At 40.8% G+C, this 27,144-nt stretch overlaps 1 protein-coding gene across 6 annotated transcripts in view; it reads left to right on the top strand.

Moving 5' to 3' along the window:
• The window catches only part of C2H8orf34 (chromosome 2 C8orf34 homolog), a 401,050-nt gene that overhangs the window by 122,468 nt on the left and 251,438 nt on the right, over positions 1-27,144 (top strand). For all 6 annotated transcript variants that reach the window (XR_004944281.1, XR_004944280.1, XR_004944279.1 and 3 more), the window contains one exon: positions 10,957-10,985. Coding sequence is in view for 2 of the 6 variants with exons in the window: in XM_036179890.1 (XP_036035783.1) it covers positions 10,957-10,985 (29 nt within the window). In the remaining 4 variants the exon portion in view is untranslated. The remainder of the gene's footprint in view (positions 1-10,956; positions 10,986-27,144) is intronic.

Genomic DNA, 27,144 nt, shown 5'->3' with positions numbered 1-27,144 from the left:
CAGCTTCTTGATTATTTACAAACACGAGCTAAAAAGATGATTGAAGAACAGCCTGATCCTTATACATATCCATCAGACTGTCACCTTGAAAACATTGCAGTGGCCTAGCAAATACTTGCCTTGTTGTTCATCCTAAGAGAGTATCTGGTATGTCCCCAAACTGTTTGCTAAGGGACTATGCCCACATTTAATGATGTATATACTGAGTTTGCAGTAGAAGTATCAGTTCAGGCTTGGCTCCTTCACAGACTTCCTACTGTGTTAGTCCATTCAGGTTTCTTTAACAGAACACCTCAGACTGGTAGATTCTATATTCATAGACCATACTTCTCCAGTTATGAATGTTGGGAAGTCCAAGATTTAGGGCTTCATTGATCCTTGGTGAGTGACGTCCTTTTATTGTTGTTTGCTTGCTTGATTCTTTGTTTATAGATAGTGCCTTCTTTCCACATCCTTGTGTGGAGTAAGAGCCAAGTAGCTCTGGGGGACTCTTTTATGTTGGCACTAATAACAGAGGAGACTTTGTTCCATAATCATTTCCCAGACTTCACCTCTTACCATTGTAACAGTGGAGTTCAGGCTTCAACATAAGAGTTTGAGGAGAGCACAGACATTTGCACTCACACACAGGTAGAACCACAAAACTGAATTGTATTGTTTGAAGCCGATGATGGGCTTCTTTAATGAATCAGGATAATCTGGAAAATCAGTAACCACTAGGGCTATCAGCAGGACAGTAGAGGGGAGACATCTTTTTGGTAGTTTGCTACTTCTTACAAAACATGGTGGAGCATCTCTCCGAAACTTCACTTTCCTCCCATGGGTGTACCTGGGAATGTCAGGTTCACACAGGTACACCTTCTTATTTGCTTAAAGTCTGTGCAATAGTGCTCTAGCCAAGAGGCAAATATCTCTTCACACTTAGTCATCCTACTTGGAGTCGGGGAGAAGGATTGTATAGGTGGAGTCTTGGGAACTGTTTTAGAATTCTGCCTGTCACAGATACTTACCAGCCTATAACATCCTCAGATATGTACAGCACAGTAGAAATGTAATATAAGTCACACATGTGAGTTTCTATTTTCAGTTGGGTACATTAAAGAATATTAAAACAATTGCATGAAATTAAATTTAGAGACATAGTTATGCTAATGTATAGATTGTCAATTTTATGTATGTTTCATATAAAATAATCATTGAGATGTATTATAGTCACAACTTAGTTCTTTGTCTTCAAATTTTAGTGTGAGTTTTAATTCCTAGGACATCTCAGTGTGAGCCAGTGTTTGATCTCCACACTGGAGATAAGTGGCTGCTGCACCAGGCTGCACTATCTAATGTTAGAAACACAGGCAGAAAGCTCCCTTCTTGAGTTTGAATTGACTCCAGACAGCCCAGGGTTTCCTTCTTCTGTTCACATACAAAGTGTCAAAAAGAACAGCTGGTGCCCAGTGTCCCCACTGTGTCAGCTTCCATTGACTCTTCAAGACACCAGTGACTCTGCTGGGATTTTTTTCACTGTCATTGCCTGTTGATTTCCACTGCCAAAGAGAATGAATTGGTTTGTGGTCCTCATCCAACTGAACTGCTTCAGTGGTTTTCAACCATTCGATGTCTTCTGTAGACTTGTTGACCTCTTTCAGAGAGCTGGTGGCCGCTTGATATGCTCTGAATGCCCTCACATCACTACTCATAGGTCTTCCTTGGGAATTTTTCTGTCTTATGATTCATCCTTTGACTCTGTTCTTTACTCTTTTTGTCCAACTCAGCTACCCTCATAATTTATTCATCATTTCCAAACAGCTAACACAAATGTGTTTGTTTCTCACCCAGATTTTTCTCAGGCTTTCCTACAGGTAAATGGTTGGCATATAGCCCCACTCAAGTATACCACATTAATGTCAGTTATACATAAAGGAAACACACCTCTCCTCAAGGTGGCATTTTAGCATGCTGTCTTTGGTGGTGTTACTATGATTTATCAAACCCTTCCACTATTCTCTCTCTCTCTCTCTCTCTCTCTCTCTCTCTCTCGCTCTCTCTCCTCCCCCACCACAATTAACTAAGTTACCAAATCTTGGTCATTTTTCATTTTAAATATACTTTGAATTTGATTTATTTCTTTACTCCTATAAGACTCTAGTAGCTTACACTCTTAATATCATCAATTCAATGATTGGTTTAGCGGATAAACATGTTCCATTTCATTCCATTTTTGTATTATGCAAAGGAAAATAGAAGCCACCTCTGCCTTATTGATCATGTGGGTGGCTGGGCTGCCTTATTCTTATGTTAGAGGAATCTTGTAGATAGAACTTCTAGAGGGTGACCCAAAATAAATATATTCTCATTTGGAGAAAGGTATAATGTGGTGTTCCAGAGATGCAATTCTGTCCATTCAGTTATTTTCCCATCTTTAACAAAAGCCATACAATGTTGTTGCCAAAGGAGAAGTAGCCTGGGGAACCCAGTTTCTATTGCCTAGGTTTGGAAGCCAAGTGGCACTCATTGTGTTTATATGCATCCTACCAAAGTTGTGAGTGAGTCTAGATACCAGCTAGCATGTGAAACTCTGAAAAGTATGTAGAGAACTTAGGAATGAGAACTCTCCTTCCTCACACTAACAATCTGTTTCTCCAGTGAGCCCACGCTGCAGGTGAAGTGACTCTCAGGAACAGACCTGACACTTGTTTCAGATGGCTCCACTTAAAAGTTCAGAGAAAGTGCTTCCAGATCTGGCCTTACCATGTCTTCAGTGTTGTTCTTATGGATTTTAGGTGTGCCGCATTCCATTAATGTGCCTCTGTGTCATTAACTGCTTATGGTGTTCTTGAAATCTCATCTTCTGACCCTGTTTACCTTTCTAACAACCTGCTATTCCTTGTCTCAGGTCAACCACATCCTCCAAGATGAATTCTCTGCTCTTGACTGAATTTAGAGTTAGCATTTTGGGACTCAATTCATTTCCCTGACTTCATTTTCCTGCCATTATCTGTTTTTCCTTTATCTCCTCTTTGGACTCAGAGGATTTAAGGACAGGGCATTCGTTCTAAGGACAGAACTCTCAGACTCCTCAGATTTGACAGTAATTAGCACTGAACACAGTTATGGTTTGCTGGATGAATGCTCCTGTTGGCTCCATGACTCACAATACATCTTCTTTGGGATGTCTCTATCTTCATTTCTGTCTTCAATTTCTTTAATTGAGAGCCACTAATGTAAGATGACATGAATTTGGTTGAGCACAGGCTGGTTTTCTGGGACTTTTTACTGTGACTATGAAGTAAATGGAAGGGCTATGCTTGAAAACAAGCAGGTAAAAATGTGAACAAGCAAGCTCGGGTGAACAGGCAGCGGTTGCCTGTTTGTGCATTTGGTCAAGAAAACCATTTGCTCAGTGAGCCTCTGGTCCCAGGGTCGCCAGGCTCCTAACAGTTTCTGATCCCATTCCTCCTCTGCCTCTGGCAGCTTTCTTGGAAGAGGAGGTGGTGGAGGAGTGTCTTCTGGCCATCCAGACACTGTGCAGTTTATCACAGCTCAGGTGAAAAGACTGGCTGGAGCTTTTCCAGAGAAAGGCACTCAGCTGTTGGGACACAGAGGACAGATATCTGTGTACTGTGACTGATATAAACAATCTGGACTTAAAGTCAAGACAAAAAAAAAAAGTAGCAGAAAAATTTAGTGGTCAGTCAATCATCAGCATATGAAAATAAATCTTCTCTGGTAGAACAGCCTGAGGAGGCCGAATGACAGCCCATATGACAGCAGCACAGGGCAGGAAGAGACTGGGGGACACAGCCTCCAAAGGCGAACGAACTCATGGTGACCCATTTTCTCTAGATTCTACTTCCTAAAGATTTCACCACTTCCCCATATAGTTCCCATCAGTTCAGGATTAAGCACTCAGCCCACGAGCCTTTGGGGGATATTTTATATTCACACCATTCATTCTGTTCCCCTCCCCCTCCCAGTGAGAAACATGTTTGAATTTTATAATAGGAATTATAAAATGTAACCTATGAGGAAAAAAGTAGAGGCAGATTATGTAACAACTGATGGCTCATTCATTACCACATTAATTTAGTGCCAATGAGAAATAAACAAAGACCGATGGATAAACAGACCTGTCAAGTTTATACTGTAGTTTGGAAGTTGGTGTGAAAACACCTAATTTCTACACTTTACAGAATATGATGTAAGAGCTGTGAGCATGTACGAGAACCTCTAACCTCATCATACAGAACGCACCATAGCTGTGCCTAGAAAGTTCAAAGATAAAGATGAGGCAACAACACAACATCACAAGCAGGGATGTTCTCAAATGTGAAGACAGATGATGCCCCAGGTAGGAGCTTAAGAAAGGGCAAGGTTTGAATTGTTGCTGCTGAAGGATCAGGCAAGATATGGAAGCTGGAAGTCTAGCTGGAGACAATTATGAGAGTGGACACAGGCGTGCTTCAAAGCCTTTTGAGAGTCACACTCCAACACTCTCTTTTGTATGGTCATCATGCTGGGGCAATGTGGCAGATAGAACCTATGTAGTGCATGCCTCAAGGCAAGAACAGAGGAGAAGGAAGCCAAAATAAAGCACTAGCCATAAGATGGGAGTAAAGTGTGTAAAAGACAGCACATTTTATATAAATTGAGAAGTTTCCGTGACCAAGGCTTAATAGGAACAAAAGCATATTTAGTTTGTTCTGTTTTAGGTTTTCTTCATAAGCAAGGAGATTGCTTTCTACCTGCACTGTACCCAAATAAAAGTTCAGGAGAGTTTTGGGGTAATGCATCATAATTCTTCAAACTCTGCTCCCAGATACTGTGAGACTTATGGGCAGAGTCAGCTACAGTCCTGTGTTTCCAGAGACCAAGTGCATATCTCAGGTGGCAATTTAGGGTGGAGTTGAAGTTACAAATAAAGATATGGGAGTTATCAATGCAGGGATCAAGAAACTCACAGGACATGGCACATACACATTTGAGGAAAATGACCTGAGAAAGAAAAAAGAAAATGAATCTTTTTTTGTTTTGTTTTGTTTTGTTTTGGAGACCAGGCTGGCCTCGAACTCACAAAGATCCACCTGCCTCTGCCTCCTGAGTGCTAGGATTAAAGGCGTGTGCCACCACCGCCCGGCCGAAAGTGAATCTTTAGAGACGTTGAATGCAAACTAGAATGTGTTTATAGAATCAAGAAGTGTTACATAAAGACTATAGGAAAAAGACAGAAATACACACATTCTATGTGGGGTTGTCTCTGTACTGTGCCTCCATTGTGCATTGTGGTGGCCTTCTAACAAGTGGATAGTTGGAAGCTACATAATTTCACTGTGTGCCTTTATCTGAATATATTAGGAGAGGAATCCATCTCCTGGTCTCATTAGCTGCCTGGGAGTGAATGAAAATTTCTCATTTTCTACTCTGTGTTATTTCCTCTGTCAGAGTTTATCTAACAAAACAGCTTTCAGGAGGTAGGGTCTGCTGCAGCACACAGTGTTGGAGTGTTCAGTCTGTTGCTTGGCTCAATGCACTTGTGTAGAATATCATGATTGGAATACAGGATAGAGAACATCCTTCATCTCATGGTTGACAGAAACACAGAGCAAGGAAGGGACTGAGGGCCATATCACCTTCAAAGGTGTACTCCTAGTGACCATTTTCTCTAGACTCTACCTTCCAAAGATTTTACTACTTCCCTAAATAGTTCCCATCAATTCAGGATTAAGAACTCAGCTCATGCTTTGGGGGACATTTCATATTCAAACTATAACATTCATTCTGTGTTTTTCCTACTGTGAGAAATGTGTAGATTTGATGAAATATAAAACATGAAATATAACATGAAATATAAAAGCCCTGCTTTTACAATAGAAAAGTTCTTGGTTTGATTTGATGATCAGGAGCTATGATGCTACTTTTCCAAACAGCATTGAGTAGATGGAAGGGTGGGCAGATGGAAGGGTGGGCAGAAGGTGGGGTGAGTGTCAAGTCAGGCCAGCCTTCCCGTAAAAATATCCATGGGAAGAGAAGAATGCCAGTTGTGGTGCTTGCCTGTAACCCCAGCCTTTGTGAGATGGAGGGAGGAGACCCCAAAGTTTAATATATTGATTCTGATGCTGCTAGTCTCCTGTCTACACAAGACCCTGATCTTCTTGGTTTGGTTTGCTTTGTTTAAAAAGAGAGGATCTCACCGGGCTGTGGTGGCACACACCTTTAATCCCAGCACTCGGGAGGCAGAGGCAGGCAGATCTCTGTGAGTTCAAGGCCAGCCTGAGCTACAGAGTGAGTTCCAGGAAAGGTGCAAAGCTACACAGAGAAACCCTGTCTGGAAAAACCAAAACCAAAAACAAGAGAGAGAAACAAAGGATCTCAGAGAATATTGCAGTTAGTAGAACATAAGGCGTATTGTTTGAAGTTGGAGGCTGCTTTCGTTTGGTTTCCTTTAGGGGTGTGTGTGAGTGTGTGTGTGTGTGTGTGTGTGTGTGTGTGTGTGTGTGTGTGTGTATGTGAGAGAGAGAGAGAGACAGACAGACTGACTGACAGACTGACAGACACAGAAAGAGAGAGAGAGCTTCCAACTATCCCTTCCTTAGAATACCACCACAATACACAATGGAGGCACAATGCAGAGGTAACTGCACATATGATATGTGTATTTCTATCTTTTTCTATACAGTTTATAAAAACAAAAATATTTAGTATTTAGTATGTTACAAGATTAAGCAATCAAAAATGAATTTCTTGGTTCTGCTGGGTGTGATGGCATATGTCTGCAACTACGGTACACAGAAGGCTCAGCAAGAATTGCTGTAAATTCAAGGTCAGCCTCAGCTACAATATGAAACCCTGTCTCAAAACACAGCAACAAAACCAAGCAAGCAAACAGGAATTCTCTGCCCTAAAAGCAGCCTGTCTAAAGAGGGTTTAACTGAAAAATGTTCAAGGGTGTTTACCAGGTGATGCATGTGGGATTTTTTGTAGGTGTCTGCTTTGTCTATTATAGTAAGTGGTTTTATCTAATACAGTAAGTGGTTTAAATTCATTAATTCTAAAACTGAGCCCAGATTTGTAGTTATTAAGCTCCTTGGTGCAGTTAGCCCCACTACAAGCTGACAATGGGATGTCTCTAAAGGAGTCACTGAGGAGGAATGTGCAGAGTTTGTTCCTACAAGCTAATCTGGGCCAACCCATTCCCAAATCAGCCTTTCTATGTTTTGTAGTCTATTTCTGCATTTTCTTTCAGAATTGAAAAAAAGACTTTCCAGGAGGAAGATTTGGGAGACTATATCTCTACATTCTATCAGGAAGGTTTGTTTCCCCAACAAGGAACCTGATTTCCTTACCTAATTTAATGAAATGAAGCACATTGACCAAGGTGGGGAGAACTGTGAAAAGCCACTGTCTGTGTCTCCTGTAGCTACAGTGAGCTTCTGACTCTAGGCCTGGTAGATGGATGTCTTGATGAAGCACACACTTGAGTGAACACACCTGAAATCTAGGCACCCAAGAACTGTGTTTTAGAACCAATTTCTGATGCCACTTAGACCCCTTTGGGGATTAGAACAAACATGAAGCAGAGAAGAGGATGGAGTTGTAGAGATTGTGCCACCACTGCATGTGTTGTTTTGCTTTTGGCTGGTGTTTTGGATCAAATCTGGAGCTTCCTGGATACTAGGCAAACATTCAGTCATCCACTAGGACATCCCTTCTCATTGTTCAATATGGCTCTTTCAAGAATCCATGTAATATGATCACCTGTCTCTGTAAGCTTTAAAGGGCTGATGAAAAGCCCAACAGTTACAACCCCTTCTTAGAGAAGACTGTGGACATTCTCCTAGCCTCTGATATGAATGTCTGACTGTTCATACATAAGGCGAGAGCTTTCTGCTTCCATGGAGAAGTGTTTCATTAAAATTCCTACAACTATTTTAATCAGTGTAAACGTTGATTAAAAACGAAATGAGAAATGCCCTAGACATTTTGATACTGAAAACAGAAAGTTAAGTGAATTATATCTAATAGAATGGTATTTACTAGTATAATTTATTGGGCAAAGTCATTAAAATATGTAAATGTTAAGCCTATCTGATAATCAGTATTTCCATTAAGTATGGTCATCAGACGATGCACTGATAATAGTTAAATGAGATAGGTCTTTCTTTCAAGCAAGCTTTATAATTAGGCAGATTGAGTTTATGATGGGTCTCATCACTCCTTCAACTGAAATATGTTTTCCCTTTCTTCTCCACTGCTGAACATTTCCCAACCCTGGAAAGCAGCTCCCAGTGCCAGCCACCACTCTAGTGTATCCTGTGGCAGGCACTTTTTTTTTTTTTTTTTTTTTTTTTTTTTTTTTTTTTTACTGACTTGTCAGTAGTGATTGTCTGTGTTTTAGATAAAGGTAGGTAAGTGATGTATTGCTGCTATCTTTATGAATACTGGGTTCAGAGATCTGAGGTGTAGAAGAAATTTAAAGATTTACTGATAGCTTTCTAAAAATTGGATCAGAGAACTATTTCTTCAGGTTCAAGGCATCTGAGCAGCAAGTCAAAAAGATCAAGAGAATCAGAAATCCCAAGCAGTTGAACTATGGGATATTTAACTCCAGATAGCTAAGTGTTGTGACTTTGAATGAAAATGAGAATTTTACTTTGTAGCATCTACATTCCCCTTCTCATTTATGGAGATTTAGCCTTTGAAATATTTATGTTTAAGGTGTTCAATCTTAATCTTGAATTAATATAGGAAAGAAACATTTCTGTAGAATAGTATTAAATGTAAAAACAGCATGTAAGATGTATTTAATTTTTATAATCTGGAATGACACATTTTAAGTGTGTTGTAGACCATGATATGTTCCAAGTGGAATGCCAAACTTCATTCATTTGCAAAAAAATTGAATTATTTACAGTAACCATTTGTAATTCTATGTATTTTAAAAGACCAAACATTCACAAAGGTATGATGTATGTTAGACCTATATAAATATTTATAATACCCCAAAGCTGTGATATATCTGACCTGTGATCTCCTGATGGTGACACATTCTCCACTATGGCACACCAGCTCCCATGCTGTTCCTCTGCAGGTTTTTCTCCTTCACAGTACAGTGTCTTTGAACTGGGGTCATGCCTAAGTCACCACCTTATCCCTAAGCTAGTAGTTAGACTGTCTTCTAGTGCAGTAACAAATTATTTCATTTTATAATCATTAATAAAGTTTTTTCTGCAAGTCTACAGGTGTTCCATGTGTGTGCCTAGTACATATAGAGGCCAGAAGAGGACAGCTTATTCTCTGGAAATGGAGCCACAGATGGTTGTGAACTATATAGATGCTGGGGACCAAACTCAGTTCTAGGCAAAAGCAGCTAGTGCTCTTCATTGATAAACCATATCTTCAGCTCCAACAAATAATTATTAGTCACCAATCTCTCTCTTTCTCTCTCTCTCTCTCTCTCTCTGTGTGTGTGTGTGTGTGTGTGTGTGTGTGTGTGTGTGTGTGTGTGTGTGTGTTGGATTTGGATCTCATCAATTTGGCCAGATTGGCTGGCCAGCCAGCAAGCCCCAGGATCCTCCTCACTCAGGTTTCCAAGTACTGGGATTACAAGTGTGCAATCGAGATTCTTACACAGGTGCTGGGGTTCCAATCTCAGGTCCTCATACTTGTATGGCAAACATTTTATCAATGAAGCTATCTCCTGATCCTCACCAATAATTTGTATCAAAAAGGATGTCTTGGGCTGGCCAGTGGTGGCACATACCTTTAATCCCAGCAGTCAGGAGACAGAGCCAGGTGGATCTTTGTGAGTTCCAGGCCAGTCTGGGCTACAGAGTGAGTTCCAGGAAAGGCACAAAACTACACAGAGAAACCATCTCTTGAAAGAAAAAAAAAAAAAAAGGATGCCATGGAATATTGCTATGTGGAATGCATTCTCAGATATGCTGACTTTCTAGTTTTATCTACAAGAAGAATAGAGCCAATTACTGAGATGAAGAAGTGAATGTTGTTCTACCTTGTGTATAATTGACTCACTGGGCTGGTGTAGGTTTTGTGGGAGCCGATAGAGCATCCTGTACATATTCTGCCAGTCATTGTGGGTCTAGGTAGGAGGGAAAGCTGAGCATGCTGAGACCATTGCTCAGGTTTCTTTTCTTGCAACTTTTTCTGGTTCTCCCATGTGACTCAGCTGCTTCTGGCTTACCCTTCAGGCTCTACTGAGCTTGAGCTTCAAACCCCATTGTGGCATTCTCTTCTCTTGCACTTTAGACTTTCAGACGTTTTCTTGGCTCCTGATGCTTCTTCCTCAGACTTGACACCAGCTCATTTCTGCTGTCTGTCCCAAACCTGAAGGGTGGTCCCATCTCCTCCAGTACCTAGGCAAAGGAGACTCGTCCTAGCCCTAACATGGCACACTATCATAACATGAAAAAAAAAAAATCAGGAATGATGAGACTGAAATGCCACCAGGAAATGAGCCTGTAGGGAAACATACTGGTGTGAGTTATTTAAAAGGACTTATACTCATTGAAAAGATGTCTCAGCAAAGAGCTCTGGTATTTAAGAAAGGACCCTTACCAGGAGAATTTCTGAAAAGGACACAAAAGGGTAGAAAACACAGCATTTCAAGACAAAACAAAAGTGAGGGGGGTTGACTGGTATCTCTGTGATGGTCTGGCAAGCTGGCTCTGACTCTGAGGAGCTACAAGAAACATCTGTTGCTTTGAGCTTCCATCTTTCACTTGCGATGCTTCAGCAGGTCCTGGCTTCACTGTTGACTGTAATTCTTAATTTGCTTTAGTAAGTAAAAAGGACATATTTTATTATTTTCAAGAACTAATGAACAGGAACAAAGTTGAATAGGTAATGCACTGGATTTATGGCTAGAATTTTTTTTTTATTTGTAGCATGAAGTCATCAAAGCTTGCTTCTAAAATTGTCTTGTAAATCTCTTTTTAATCCCAGGTATTGCAATTTCAGATGAACTTGATAAGGTAAGCTGAGCTCTGTATCTAATGACCAAACACAGAACTTGCATTTGAATCTATATCTACATTATTTTTTCTGAAAGATAAAGCATATTCTGATATAGTTTGTTTTGTGTTAATATTTTAATACTTTGATAATCCTTAATGAAAGTATTGCATTAAATATTTATCATCTACAAAATTGTTTAGATTAAATAGAATCATCAAATCATCATATAAAAATGAAAAACTATATTATTAGGATATGGCCTTATCTAGATGATGACAATGATTATGATGATGATGATAGTGATGATGGTCACAATGTTGATGAAGATAATTGTGATGATGATGTTGATGGTGGTGGTGATGGTGATAACCATGGTGATGGTGATAATGCTGGTGATGGTAATGAGTGAAGGTAGTCACCATGGTGATGGTGAATGTGATGATGATTGTAGTAACCATACTGATGATGGTAATGGTGATGATGGTGACCATGATGATAATTATATAGTAGGAACATGACATTTTCTACCCCTGCCCTCCTTATTAACAATTGTTTGCTTGATTTAACTTTCCAAGATGCCAAGAGAATATGATGACAGGCTGAACTGAGGTAGAAGGGTGGTGAAAGCAGTATGCATTGAAACAGATACATTGAAAATATATTTCAGCAGTAATGCCTGTAGAACTATTCTTGGAGTGGCTGTAGTAGTCACAGAAGTCAGGCAGTGATTCTTGAGTCTTAGAGGTAGGCTTCTATTTGAGCTACAGTGACTGTGGGAGAACTGGAGAAAGAGCAAATGTTCAGGTGGAGTTACTATCAAGAGTTCTCTTTGGGTGCACTCATTTTGAGCTGTCTATTAAACATGTCCATATAGTTGATGCTCACAGGGTAGTTCCCTTTCAGAACAACACACTTGGGAGTTACCTTGATCTAAGTTCTCAACTTCTTTTAGTCCTGGCATCCCTTTATGGCTCCTCAGTATTACAGAGGCCTCTAAAGACCTTTACATCACATACATTCTCTCTGGCAATATTTGCCATGTGAGAAATTAAAACTGATTACATTTCATGTGTTTATTCTTAATAGTACTAACTAAACTTGTTACATTGGTAAAAATAAACATACCAATAAAAATTTCTTTGTTTTCCAAAAAAGAAACAAAAACAAAAACCAACCAAACAAAAAGAGCATATTATTGTGGAAGAGGTCTTCACATTTTAAAAAACCTCTTTTATGCTGGAAACAGCTGAAAGATGCTAGATTTTCATATCTACTTCTTCATTTAATACAGTACAGCCTTCTTCTTTGGATAAAAAATCTGGCATCAGAAATGTAGTTAGAAAGGGATGGCATGGAAAGAGCCATCACTGATACAGCATTGCATAGATCATGACATTAAAAAACATCAAAGTAGAGTATAAATGGTTCTGTTTGCACCAGAGTGAAATATCTCAAATATTAATATAATTTCAATTGTTTTGTTTTAAAATGCCTGCCTGAATCTCTAAAAAAAAAAAAAAAAAGCTTAGATAAAGTCTTAGACACGGTTTCCTTCAGTAACCACAACTGTGTTTTAAACCTACTTGAAATGCCACTGGGTGTGACTGCAGGACTAGGTCTTCATTGTGCACAACAGCAAGTAGAGTGCGAGCCAGGTGTGATCTCCTGGCTTTGCTCATCATTCCTGGTTCTCTCTCTCTCTCTCTCTCTGCATCCCTCATCCCTTACTTGCCTAAGCCACAAACTTACTCACAATTTGCAAAAAAACAATGTTCTCATCTCTTGCCTCTACAATCTATCCTCATTTTCACTACAAAAATACTGTGGTCTGTCTTTCTAGATTCTTGTCTATTTTTTCTTTTCTTTTTCCTCATACACTCTACAAAACCCTAGCCACCTGACCTATAACGAAGCATTCATGGAGCTTTCACTGGTTTGCTCCACCTGCCTCTTCCTGTGCTCTGAGTGACAGTGGCATTGCTGTACCCTTTCTGCTGAGCCCAAGAACCTTTCCTGTTACTGAAATGGCTTTGGCTCTCAGTGGGTGACTTAGAGCTGCCTTGTCCCATAGTCAGTTGCCTTCCACAACACATCTTTCCCCACACATTTTCTTCCCATTGCTGGGCCAGGGAGAGGGGAGAGGGAAGGGAAGTCCAATTCACAAATCTGCAGAATTGTTCCTTTGTGTCAGTTTACCTAACCTGTTCCAGAAAACTTTATGGAAATTTATTATGTTCGTTTCAATTGAGGAAGACACCAACAATTGTCATAAGTAATCTCCATTTTGAAAAAGGTCAGTGAACAAGAACTTGATGCCATTCACATTTGATAGTCAAGGGTGGGTTAGAATCCAGGCTTTCTGTGAAGACCTGGGTTCTCTGCCAGCCAAGTGAAGCATCACTTGAGTAGAGAACCTGTCTCACAGCATCCCCTTGTGGCCATAAAGCTCATAATCCTGAATTTTCCTAACCCAAAAAATCCCAGGCAACTGTAAATATGACTTTTTTCCCCCTTAATTTTTGAGCAGTTCCTTCTTAAGGTGGAGGATTTATAATATAGTCATAACATTTCTCTCTTCCCTTTCTTCCCTCGAAGCCCTTTCATATACCCCCCACTCTCCTTCACATTTGTCTCTATATTGTTATTGCATGCATGTATGTATATGTATAAACACACATATATTCGTAAATATAACCTGTTCAGTCTGTACGATGTTACTTGTGCGTGTTTTCAGAGCTGACAGTTTGGCACTGGATAACCAATCACTGTGCTTTTGTTGGCTTGGTCCCTGTGTCCTCAGTGTGATGATAAACACACATACAACTTTTTACTTCCAATCCCACACCAATTTTGATGTTCCATCAGAGATATAGTTTTTGACGCTTTATAAAATACTCAGTTTTATTATCCTAAGCCAATTCAACTGTCATTTTGCTTCAGTCATTTTCTCTGTGACTTTAAAGGTCCATGAATTCTGAGAACTTACTATTTTTCCTTACAAATGCAAGAATGGCATGAATTCCACCACTCTCTGCTCACTAGCTGTTTTTACTCCCTTCCTGTGTAGATGCAGGTGATTTCTGTGGTTCTGTGACATTGCATCAGCACAAACTGATCATCCTGCTCTTCTATGATTTAGAAATCAATATGAGCTGTGTCCTTGTGTTGGTGTCAAGGTGCTCTCAGAGATGCATCTCTGAAGAGAGGTCCTCAGAGAACTTTCTGTCCTTGCTTTTTTCCTGTTCAGGTGGTTGGTATGCCTCAGCATGAGGAACCTTAGGAAGATCTCGCTTTAACTTCAGCCAGGTCGTGTTAGGTTGGGGTTGCCTCGGCGACCGCAGGAATCCTTTCTGCCCAGTCCTTAACTCCAATCTTCCGATGTCGATGTCAGAATGTAATGTGCTCATAAGTTTTAAGGGTTAAGAAGTAGTTATCATTGAGAAGGCATTAGTTTGTCTCCACAGCCACTTTCTGAGTACAGATGGTGGGTCTGTCTGTATGTCTTTCTATCCAATAAATATATAATTTATTGAGCATAAACTTTCCAAAGTCTCTTGATTCTATTTAACCCTTCAAAATGCCACATGGTAGGTAGAAATATCTGGGGTGGTCCTCAGCTATGCTTGGCTAAAAATAGTTTCTGAAAAATTATTCCTGTTGAGGAGTGCTCTATGAAATCTTAATACATATCTATTTGTCTGTCTGTCTGTTTGTCTTTCTGTCTGTCTATATTTATACTGGGTCTCCCATAGCCCAGGACGGCTTTGAACTCTCTCCATTAAGCTGTGTATGACCTTGACCTTGATCCTCCCACATCCACCTTCCTGGTGCTAGGAATACTGGTATGTGTCACTAAATCTGATGGGTGTGTGCTGGGGTCGAACCCAGGGCTTCCTTCCAACAGTCAAGCACTCTACCAACTAAGCCATAGGCCTTCCGGTTTCTCTGTCTTTTGGGGCATCCCTCGCTGTTTACAGGTTTCCCTTGGCAGAAGTCCCTCAGTTGCTTGCTCCCTCTCAATCTCTGATGCTAGGACACTCTACCTAAGACTAGCCAGCAGAGGAAACTCACCTACGCAACTCCTGCTGCAAGCTTTGCTTGGAACTGCTGCTACCTGACGAATTAAGTACATGTTTCCAAGACTAGAATTAAGTCTTCCTCTTATGTCTCACATCTGAACTTCAGGTTTAATTTCCCTTTTTGCTATTCAGATGCTATACTATACACAGCAAGGCCTAGGGCAGGAAGGCAGCCAGTAAGACAGTCCTTGCAGGGGAGAATTCTTATGGTTTCCATGGTTTTGACTATCCTTCTAAGTCCTTCCTTCCTGGTCACCCTTGAAGATGTTTTTAGAGGACACAGTGATTCTGTGAAGATGGCCCTTCTTGTCTGGCACTGTAAGTGTCTGTGTTTTCTCCTTGTCAGAGAGTACTGGCATTGTGGGAAACTCCACGTATCAGCCTTGGATTGACTCTTGGAGTCTTTCATTTCACAAATATGTACCACATCCTGACCCCTGCCAGGAATTATTTATAGATGCTGGTTCATTGTCCCTCATGTAGGTGGCAACTATTTTAAAAAATGACATGAATTTCCCATGAAAATAATTTTATATACATAGCTAAAATATAAAAAATATGAAATATTTCAAAATATGTATGAGAGATCATTTCAAAGAGAGCAGAACTTGAGTAAAACACAGACCTCTCCTATAAGTGTGGTGCCAAATTCTGCTCATTCCACACAAGAAGCTGTGTGCTTCTGTGTACCCACCACTCATAGGATCAAAGGAAAACACCAGGTTGAGAGATCCCCTTGCTCAGATCTAAGAGATTATCTCCCATGTCCTTTGCCGTGTCATGCATTTAAAAATTTAATAATATTCTACACTTCTGTATAACAAAGAATATAGTCATGGGGGTAAAAGGTTTGCTTGACAGGAAGGAGAAAACTTAAGATATCACACATGTGGACAGGGAAACCTCCAAAATACATGAACAATCCCCGAAGCCCAGTAACACAAAGGAAACAACTGGGTTAAAACCGGGCAAGTGATGGGAATAGATGCAGAATGTCACTGGCCACTGGAAAACCTCCAAAGCAAAGCCACAGTATGCCACTGCCACACAAAGCACTAGTGGTATAGTTACCACATGATAACAAAAAAAAAAAACAAAAACAAAAAAAAACAGGAAAGTTGAGTGCTAGTACAGACGTGGAGAATGCGGGACTTTGTACATCATTGTTAGGGAGAACATGACATAGAACAGGAAATATGAAAGACGGTGTGCGGCTCTTTAAGTAATTAAAAGTCAAATTACCATATGCCAGAGCTTGGGTGGGAATATAAAACGAAACAGCCACTCTGGAAAAACAGTTTGGCAGTTCTTCAAGTAATTAAAAATAAGCTCACCATATGCTGTGGTTTTAGCATTTGTGTCCGTTCACAATTCACATTGAAACTTAATACTCAAAGTATTAAACCTCATTGTATTAAGTGGCAAAGTTTTTAAGTGACTGGGTCATGAGGTACCAATCACTGGCATCAGTTCCCTGATGAAGGGTTTTGGGATTCTGCTTGGTCCTTCCTCTCTCCTCTCCCAAGTGAGGACAAGGTACTCATCACTTTTTGCCTGTGACCTTGCAGCAAAACTCACCATCATGCAACAGAGGGTGCAGCTTTATAAGAGACTTTGGGAACCCTGATCTTAGACACCCAGCCTCTAGAGTGGTGAGAAATAAATTTCTATTATTTGCAAATCACCTAGTTTAAGATGTTTTGCTATACCAGTAGATAGGAATTAAAATGGTGTATGATAAAGAAACCCCATCTATAAATGCACATCTAAAAGAAGCAAAGCAATATCTGTGAGAGGTGTTTCCATATCCTGATCCCAGCAGCATTGTTAATCAGAACATGAGAACAACCAAAGTGCTCATCAGTGGGGAAGTATATCCATACAGTGGATATTAGTCAGTCATCAAAAGAATGACACATTGTAACATGTAGAGCATGAATGAACTTTGAGGCACTCATGCACAGTGAAATAAGCCAGTCACAGAAGGTAAGTATTATATGGCTTCCTCTGTGTGGTAGTTAGCAGTCTCATTTACAGAAATAGCAGTACAATCGCAGTTTCCAAGGACTAGGTTCTGGGAAGATGGGGACTTGTTGAATGAGTATAGACTTTGCCTGACAGTATGGAAAAACCTCTTCACAAATTTAGCTTGTGCAGAGACGGGCAGCACAGTAAGAATGTATTCAATATAACTGAGTGGTGCCAGGAACGTGGCCAAGGTGTTAGCTTTATGTCCAGAACAGTGATTACAATTTTAAAAACTGGCCTTTCCATTGTAAGATCAGTACTTTTATAGTAGTTCTTAGAAAAATGTGCACAGACCCAGATGTGCCATGAAACAAAAGCAACCAGAACACAAGCAGTCAGAAAAATATCCACTGGAGATCTCAATGGCAAAGCAAAGGACAGGCCTCCCTGCTGTTCTCACGGTGACTGTGCGGCTTTCAGAGAAGTCATCAGAATTACTACTGTCTTGTACAGGCTGGACTTGAATCCCTCAGCCATGAATATTTAAATGGATGCATAATCGTGATGATGAAGATAATGTATAGTAATGTCCTCTTTAGTGCTTGCTATAGGCTAGATGTTGGTTAAGCTCTTCACAGAGATTATGCCATTTCACGTGGCTCATTTGCTATGCACTGGAGGAGCTTTTAAATTATCTACTTGTATTGTCCCATTTAACATTCTCTAACTGGGAAATGAGATTCTGTCCTTCTTTGGTAGGTGGGAATTTGACATGCAGAGAGATTGATGGTCTTACTGGAGGTTGCATACCTAGAAGGCAGAAGACTGGACACAGAGCAGGGGTGGGACACATCAGGGGTGGGACATAGCAGGGGTGGACACAGAGCAGGGGTGGACACAGAGCAGGGGTGGGACACATCAGGGGTGGGACATAGCAGGGGTGGACACAGAGCAGGGGTGGGACATAGTGGGGTGGACACAGAGCATGGGTGGACACAGAGCAGGTGTGGGACATAGTGGGGTGGACACAGCAGGGGTGGACACAGAACAGGGGTGGAACATTGCAGGGGTGGACACAGAGCAGGGGTGGGACATTGCAGGAGTGGGACATAGCAGGGGTGGACACAGAGGAGGGGTGGACACAGAGGAGGGGTGGGACATTGCAGGAGTGGGACATAGCAGGGGTGGACACAGAGGAGGGGTGGACACAGAGGAGGGGTGGGACATTGCAGGAGTGGGACATAGCAGGGGTGGACACAGAGGAGGGGTGGACACAGAGCAGGGGTGGAACATTGCAGGAGAGGGACATAGCAGGGGTGGACACAGAGGAGGGGTGGAACATAGCAGAGGTGGACACAGAGCAGGGGTGGACACAGAGGAGGGGTGGACACAGAGGAGGGGTGGACACACAGCAGGGGTAGACACACAGCAGGGTTGGGACACAGAGCAAATCCATGTTGGTAGCCTCTGCAGTGGACTCAGCCAGTGGCTCCCCACATTGCCTGGGGTAAAGTAAGCACTCAATTGGTAACCATTTTTTTAGTATAAACTGTTTCTTCCTGGTGCTAACTTTTGTAGACTTACATTAACTAAGCTATGGTAAATAAATACTGGGTACATAGCTATCTAGAGGTTATCAAACAGTAATTTATCATATTTAAAGCCAACATTATGCAACATTTTGCCACACTTCTCATGATCAAGACATTTTATTTCAGCTATTTTATGGTAGTAATGATTCTCATTTGTTTTTAAGGGGTGGGAACCTAGCAAGAGTTAAGGCGGTGTCCTAACTAGGTTTCTATTGCTGTGGAAAAACATCATGACCAAAGGCAACTTACACTTCCAGATAACATCCCAACACTGAAAGAAGACAGAATCGGAACCTGAAGGCAGGAACTGATGCAGAGGCCATGGAGAACTGTGGTGATATCTTACCTGTGCTCTAATAAATAAAGTTTACCTGGAGATCAGAGGAAAAGGCCAGCCACTATATTAACATATAAGTCAGGCAATGGTAGCACACAGCTTTTAATCCTATCACTCAGCAGGCAGAGATCTGTCTGGATCTCTGTGAATTCAAGGCCACACTGGAAACAGAGGCAGGCATGGTGACATATGCCTTTAATCCCAGCACCAACCATAGAGGTCTGGAGATCTGTATAGACAGACAGGATGTGACAGAGCTCGGCAGGAAGAGAAAGTGATATAGCTGGGCTGAGAGAGCAAATGAGAGAACAGAACAGAAAGGCATATAGGTGTGGGTAGACAGGAAGTAGCTCTCTTTAGAGACTGAGGTGTCAGTGAGGTGAGGTTAGCTTGTACCTTTTCCTATATCCCTGATCTCTCAGGTTTTCACCCTTATATCTGTCTCTGTGTTTTTTATTTAATAAGACCATTTAACAATTTGTCTGCAGAGAATCACTGTTTACTGGCTTGCTCTTCTTGTTCAGTCCACCTTCTTTTTGTAATTAAGAAATTAATTTTATTCATTTTATATACCAAAGATCCCCCTCTTCCTCCTGCCCCTTTAGCCTCCCCTCCCAACCCATCCCCCATTCCCTTCTACAAAAAGGTAAGACCTCCCATGGGGAGGTACATTCAGTAGAGGCAAGTTCAAACTCCTCCCCCTGCCTCAAGGCTGTGTGAGGTATTCCATCATAGGTAGTGGGCTCCAAAAAGTCTGCTCATGCACCAGGGATGTACTCTGTTCCTACTGCCACGGGGACCCTTAAGCAGATCAAGCTACACAACTGTCTTGCTATGCAGAGGGCCTAGTCCAGTCCCATGCAGGCTCCAAGCTATTGATCCAAATTTCATGAGTTCCCACTAGTTTGGTTTGGTTGTCTCTGTAGGTTTCCCCATCATGATCTTGATGCCCTTGCTCATAGCATCCCTCTTCTCTCTCTTCAACTGGACTCTAGGAGCTCGTCAGCCCACTTCCTTATACAACTCAGGACCTCCTCCTCTGGTGGCTCTGCTTTTAGTGAGCTGAGCCTTCCTACACTACTCATCAACCAAGAAAATGTCCCACAGTCTTGCTCACAGGCCAATGTGATGAGGACAATATGTCAATGTATGTCCCTTCTTCCCAGAGGGCCCTTGCAAATAACAAGTTTATGAAAATAAACAAACTAATTAACCAGCACTAATGATGTCTCACAAATAATGTTTTAATGGGGGAAATTAAATATCTGTGCAATCCGGTGGAGATGAGGCTAGAGAGCCAATTTGATGATAAAGGAGCTTGTACTACTCTTCCGGGTGACCAGAGTCGGGTTCCCAGCATTCATGCTTGGACCCAAAGCCTCTGTCCTCCATGGGCACCTAAACTCATGAATACATACTCATAACACACACACACATACTCAATACAATCTTTAAAAGTATGTAGTGAGATGACTGCTGTGTTAACTCCTTAAAGTACAGTCTTTCACACCCACAAAAAAAATCTGGTGATATCCATCATATACATAGTTAGGAGTTGGTCAACCTGGAAAGATTCACAAATATGGAAATATATTTGAAAATTCAGATTTGAATATCACTTAACTCTGAAACCATATTTCTACCTACTATATTGTCTCTTCTTCTTAAAAAGCTAATAATTTCTGCTATGTTGCTGAAGGTGTTTATAAGCTGTATGAGTTCTTTGGTTGAATTTTTGGGCTCACTCATGTAGACTATCATGTCATCTGCAAATAGGGAAAGCTTGACTTCTTGCTTTCCAATTTGTATCCCCTTAATCTCCTTATGTTGTCTTATAGCTCTGGCGAGAACTTCAAGTACTATATTGAATAAGTATGGGAGAGAGGACAGCCTTGCCTTGTTCCTGATTTTAGTGGAACCACGTTGAGTTTCTCTCCATTTAATTTGATGTTGGCTGTTGGCTTGCTGTAAATTTATTATGTTTAGGTATGTTCTCTGTATTCCTGATGGCTCCAAGACCTTTATCATGAAGGGGAGTTGGATTTTGTCAAATGCATTTTCTGTGTCTAGTAAGATGATCATGTTTTTTTTTTTTTTTCCTTTGAGTTTGTTTATATAGTGTATTACATTGATGGACTTTTGTATGTTGAACCACCCTTGCATCCCTGGGTTGAAGCCTACTTGATCATGGTGGATAATTGTTTTCATGTGTTCTTTGAATCTATTTGCCAGTATTTTATTGAGTATTTTTGCATCACTGTTCATGAGGGAGATTGGTCTGTAGTTCTCTTTCTTTGTTGCATTTTTGTTTGGTTTAGGAATTAGCCTCATAGAAGGAGTTTGGTAATATTCCTTCTGTTTCTATTGCATGGAACAATTTAAAGAGTATTGGTATTAAGTCTTCTTTGAAGATCTGGTAGAATTCTGCACTGAAACCATCTGGTCCTGGTCTTTTTTTGTTTGGGAGATTTTTAATGACTGATTCTATATTCTTAGGGGTTATTGGACTATTTAAATAGTTTATCTGGTCTTGATTTAACTTAGGTATGTGGTACCTATCCAGAAAATTATCCATTTCTTTTAGATTTTCCAGTTTTGTGGAGTAGAGGTTTTTGAAGTATGACCTGAATCAGTAGCCCTCCTATATACAATAGACAAACAGGCTGAGAAGGAAATCAGAGATACATCACCCTTTACAATAGCCACAAATGATATAAAATACTTTGGGGTTACTCTAACTAAGCATGTGAAGGACTTATATGACAAAAATTTTAAGTCCCTGAAAAAAGAAATTGAAGAAGATGTCAGAAAATGGAAAGATCTCCCATGCTCATGGATAGGCAGGATTAACATAGTAAAAATGGCAATCTTACCAAAAGCAATCTACAGATTCAATGCAATCCCCATCAAATTACCAACACAATTCTTCACAGATCTGGAAAGAATAATACTCAACTTCATCTGGAAAAACAAAAAACCCAGGATAGGCAAAAGAATCCTGTACAATAAAACAACCTCTGGAGGCATCACGGTCCCCGACCTCAAGCTCTACTATAGAGCTACCGTAATAAAACATCTTGGAACTGGCATAAAAACTGACATGTGGACCAATGGAATCGAATTGAAGACCCTGACATTAACACGCACACCTATGAATATATAATTTTTGACAAAGAAGCCAAAAATGTACAATGGAAAAAAGAAAACATCTTCAACAAATGGTGCTGGCATAACTGGATGTCAATGTGTAGAAGGCTGCAAATAGATCCATATCTGTCACCATGCACAAAACTTAAGTCCAAGTGGATCAAAGACTTCAACATAAATCCAGTTACTCTGAACCTGATAGAAGAGAAAGTAGGAAGTAGTCTTGAACGCACTGGCACCAGAGATCACTTTCTAAATATAACACCAGTAGCACAGACACTGAGAGAAACAATCAGTCAATGGGACCTGTTGAAACGGAGAAGCTTTTGTAGAGCAAAGGACATGGTCAACAAGACAAAACGACAGCCTACAGAATGGGAAAAGGTCTTCACCAACCCCACATCTGACATAGGGCTGATATCCAGAATATATAAAGAACTCAAGAAATTAGACATCAAAATGCCCAACAGTCCAATTAAGAAATTTGGGGTATAGAACTAAACAAAGAATTCTCAACAGATGAAGTTCAAATGGCTGAAAGACATTTAAGGAGTTGCTCAACATCCCTAATTATCCGGGAAATGCAAATCAAAACGACTCTGAGATACCACCTTACACCTGGCAGAATGGTTAAGATCAAAAACACAGAAGATAGCTTATGCTAGAGAGGATGTGGAGCAAGGGGAACTCTCCTCCTCGGCTGGTGGGAATGCAAGCTTGTACAGCCACTTTGGAAATCAATATGGCACTTCCTTAGAAAATTGGGAATCCATCTCCCCCAAGACCCAGCTATAGCACTCTTGGGCATATACCCAAGGAATGCTCAATCATACCACAAGGGCATTTGCTCAGCTATGTTCATATCAGCATTGTTTATAATAGCCAGAACCTGGAAACAACCTAGATGCCCTTCAACTGAAGAATGGATAAAGAAAATGTGGTACATATACACAATGGAGTACTACTCAGCAGAGAAAAACAATGACATCATGAGGTTTGAAGGCAAAAGATGGATCTAGAAAAAATCATCCTGAGTGAGGTAACCCAGACTCAGAAAGACAAACATGGCATGTACTCACTCATAGTAGGATACTAGATGTAAAACAAAGATGACTAGACTGCTATGTAACTCCAGGGAGGCTACCTAGAAAACAGGACCCTAGGAAAGACACAGGGATTGCCCAATGACAGAGAAATGGATGAGATCTACATGAATAACCTGGACAACAGTGGGAGTAATGAAGGATAAGGTTTGAGGGAAAGAGAGCTTAGGGGAGCAGGAGATGCCAGCTGTATCAAGAACAGAAAGGGAGAACAAGGAATAACAGACCATGCTAAATGAAGACTACATGAGAACAAGAATAGGCAGAGAGCTGGAGAGGTCTCCAGAAATCCACAATGATACATCCACTGTAGACTACTGGCAATGGTCAAGAGAAAGCCTGATCTGACCTAGTCTGGTGATCAGATGGCCAAACACCCTAACTGTCGTGCTGGAACTCTCATCCAATAACTGATGGAAGTGGATGCAGACACTCTTGGCCATACCTTCAGGACTCTAATTGTTGAGAAAGAGGAGGGACTGTAAGAGTGTGAATTGTTGAGACCAAGATTGGAAAAGCACAGGGACAAATAGCCAAACTAATGGAAACACATGAATTATGAACCAAGAGCTGTGGAGCCCCCAACTGGATCAGGCCCTCTGGATAAGTAAGACAACTGAATAGCTTGAACTGTTTGGGAGGCATCCAGGCAGTGAGACTCAGACCTGTCCTTAGTGCATCAGCTAGCTGTTTGGAACCTTGGGCTTATGGGGGGACACTTTGCTCAGCCTGGAAGGAGGGGACTGGAGCTGCCTGTACTGAATCCACCAGATTTAAGTGAATCCCCAGGGGAGTCTTGGCCCTGGAGGAGATGGGAATGGAGGGGAGGGGCTCGGGGGAAAGTGGGGGGGGGGGCTGGAGGGGGGAAGACAGGGGAGCCCAGGGCTGATGTGTAAAATTAAAACATAAATATTATAAATAAAAAGGGAGACAAAAAAACACAAAGGGAGGTACCTTGAAACATTCTGCCCCAAGGGGATGTCTTCATCAAATTTCTCCCTTCAGATCTCAGAGAATCCCATCCCCAACTTGTGGAAAATGAGACAAAAAGAGAGAGGAGAAAATGTAATAAGGATGTATTATGAGGGGGAAAAATTCTTTCAATAAAAGAAAAAAAATAAATTTATAGAAAAAATATTTTAAATAAAAAATATTTGAAATAAAAAAAGCTGATAATTTCTAAGACAGTCTTTGGAAATTATTTTATACTGATTAAGCCGGTAATGGGAATCCAACACTGTTGCTGGCAAAGAGCACCAGAGGCCACTGGATGGCTGCTGTACAAAATGTGCAGTGTAAATGGGAGATGTCACCTTAGAAATTGGAGCGTCTCTTCTCCAGATGACTTTTTGCTGATTCTTCACCAGAAAAGCAAATGTAGATTTTAGTGGCTTATTTTGTCACTATTTGGAGAGAGTTTCCTTGATGTTCTAGTACAGCAGGGCATACTTTAATTGTTAATGACCCAGAGCTAGAGAGATGTTCAGCATTTGAGAGTATGGGCTGCTCTTACGGAAGACTCCAGTTTAGTTCCCAGCCACTCACCTGATGGCTCATAACTGCCTGCAACTCCATTTGCGGGGCATCTGATGCCCTCCCTGGCCTCGGCAGCCACCAGGCACACATGGCACACATGCACACATGTAGGCACTCACACATACACATAGGATAAAAAAGCAAACCTTTAATAAACAAATAAATTGCTATGATCCTTTGTCCTGCTTCTAGACTCTCTTGTCCACATGTATTGTGTGATATTAGGGGCAGTAGAGGAAAAGAAAGCAGAGAACACTTTTATGTGCTTTGGTGGTGTATGTTTGATTTTTAGCAGATAACTATTGTAATATAAGGGGAAATAATTACGTGTATTTTATTAGAAGTTTGCTAATATGGTTCTTGCCCATTTTTATCTTTAAATACCTGTATCCAAAAGATGACACAAGGAAACAATTTCCAAGGAAAAACTGATTATATTTAAATCACAAATGAAGCTTAAGTGTATCTATAAGTACAGGGAGTTCTCAAATCAGAGCCTAGGGACTTAAGCAAAGGCTCAATGGTTAAGAGCATTTGATTCTTAATCATGAGGACAAGTGTCCAGAACCCAGAACCAATAACAAACCATACACCCTAAAGCTGCCTATAATGCCAGCCCCAAGGGATCTTGTATCCTACTCAGGCCTCTGTCTGTGCACAGTTTTATATATATATACTTACATAGACATATACACAGATGTAAAAAACTCTTAATAAACAAATTAAACATGCTAAGATATATAAATTCTACTACAAATGAACCATATGAGGAGTGTGTTGACAGAAAAAATATCTTTCTTAGTGATGTAAAACAATGATTAGTCTTGTCACAATATAAATACCGATGCATATCTATCAGATTTACAAAGTCCCCAAAGTCTATCAAAATGCTATTTGGATGAGGCTTTGGCAAACAGGTACATGGGCACATTAATAGTGAGAATATGAAATGGTACAGACACTCTTAAGTAAAATGTTGCAGTATCTTAAACATTTGATATGCAGTTATTTATCAAGATATACTACTCTTTTTTATTTATTATATTTGTGTTTTAATTTTACATATCAGCCATGTCCTCCCCCTCCCGTCCCTGCCCCCACCTTCCCCCCAGCCCCTCGCCTCCATTCCCATCTCCTCCGGGGCCAAGACTCCCCTGGAGATTCAATTCAACCTGGTGGATTCAGTATAGGCAGCTCCAGTCCCCTCCTTCTAGGCTGAGCAAAGTGTCCCTGTGTAAGCCCACACACATAATGGAGTACTACTCAGCAGAGAAAAAAATGACATCATGAGGTTTGCAGGCAAAGGGACAGATCTAGAAAAAAATCATCCTGAGTGAGGTAACCCAGACTCAGAAGGACGAATATGGTATGTACTCACTCATAGTGGGATACTAGATGTAAAACAAAAATGACAGCCGGGCGGTGGTGGTGCACGCCTTTAATCCCAGCACTCAGGAGGCAGAGCCAGGCAGATCTCTGTGAGTTTGAGGCCAGCCTGGACTACCAAGTAAGTTCCAGGAAAGGCGCAAAGCTACACAGGGAAACCCTGTCTCAAAAAACAAAAAAAAAAAAAAAAAAACAAAAAACAAACAAACAAAAAAACCCACAAAGATGACTAGACTGCTACATAACTCCAGGGAGGCTACCTAGAAAAAGGGACCCTAGGAAAGACACAGGGATCACACAATGACAGAGAAATGGATGAGATCTACATGAACAACCTGGACGACAGTAGGAGTAATGAAGGGTAAGATTCGAGGGAAAGAAAGCTTAGGGGAGCAGAGGATCCCAGCTGGATCAAGAATAGAAAGGGAGAACAAGGAATAACAGACATGATTAATTATGACATGAGAACAGGAATACGCAGAGTGCTGGAGATGTCCCCAGAAATACACAAAGATATACTACTCTTATGGTGAGTTACTTTTTTATTGCTTTGACAAAACACCCAGCAACTTATAAAAGAAATCATTTCATTAGTCTTTTGGTTTCAAAGGGTTAGAGTCCATGACATAAGAGCAAAGGCAAGGCAGCAGAAACAGCCATGAGCTCACATCTTGATGGAAATCAGGAGCCAGAGAGAAAGGACATATTGAGAATGGCACAAGTATTTTGTAGCCATTTGAAGCATGTGACTGCCTCCAGTGACATGCCTCTTCTAACAAGGCCACACCTCCTAATCCTTCCCAAATAGTTCTATCACGTAGGGACCAAGTATTCAAACATATGATGAGTCCATGGAGGACATTCTAATTCAAATCACCAGCCTACTTCAAGGATATACTGGCAACATGTGACGAGATTTATATACATGATTATATACTGTCATATTACTTTAGAAGCTGAAGAGTGAAAACAGCCAAGAATTCATTAAAAATAGTACTGAATAAACTTAAGACCATTGACTTAACACA

Source organism: Onychomys torridus, chromosome 2, assembly GCF_903995425.1.
Source record: "Onychomys torridus chromosome 2, mOncTor1.1, whole genome shotgun sequence".
Classification (NCBI taxonomy): Eukaryota; Metazoa; Chordata; class Mammalia; order Rodentia; family Cricetidae; genus Onychomys; species Onychomys torridus.
Note: the sequence above shows the minus strand (reverse complement) of the source record. Positions and strands in the feature narration are given on the sequence as shown.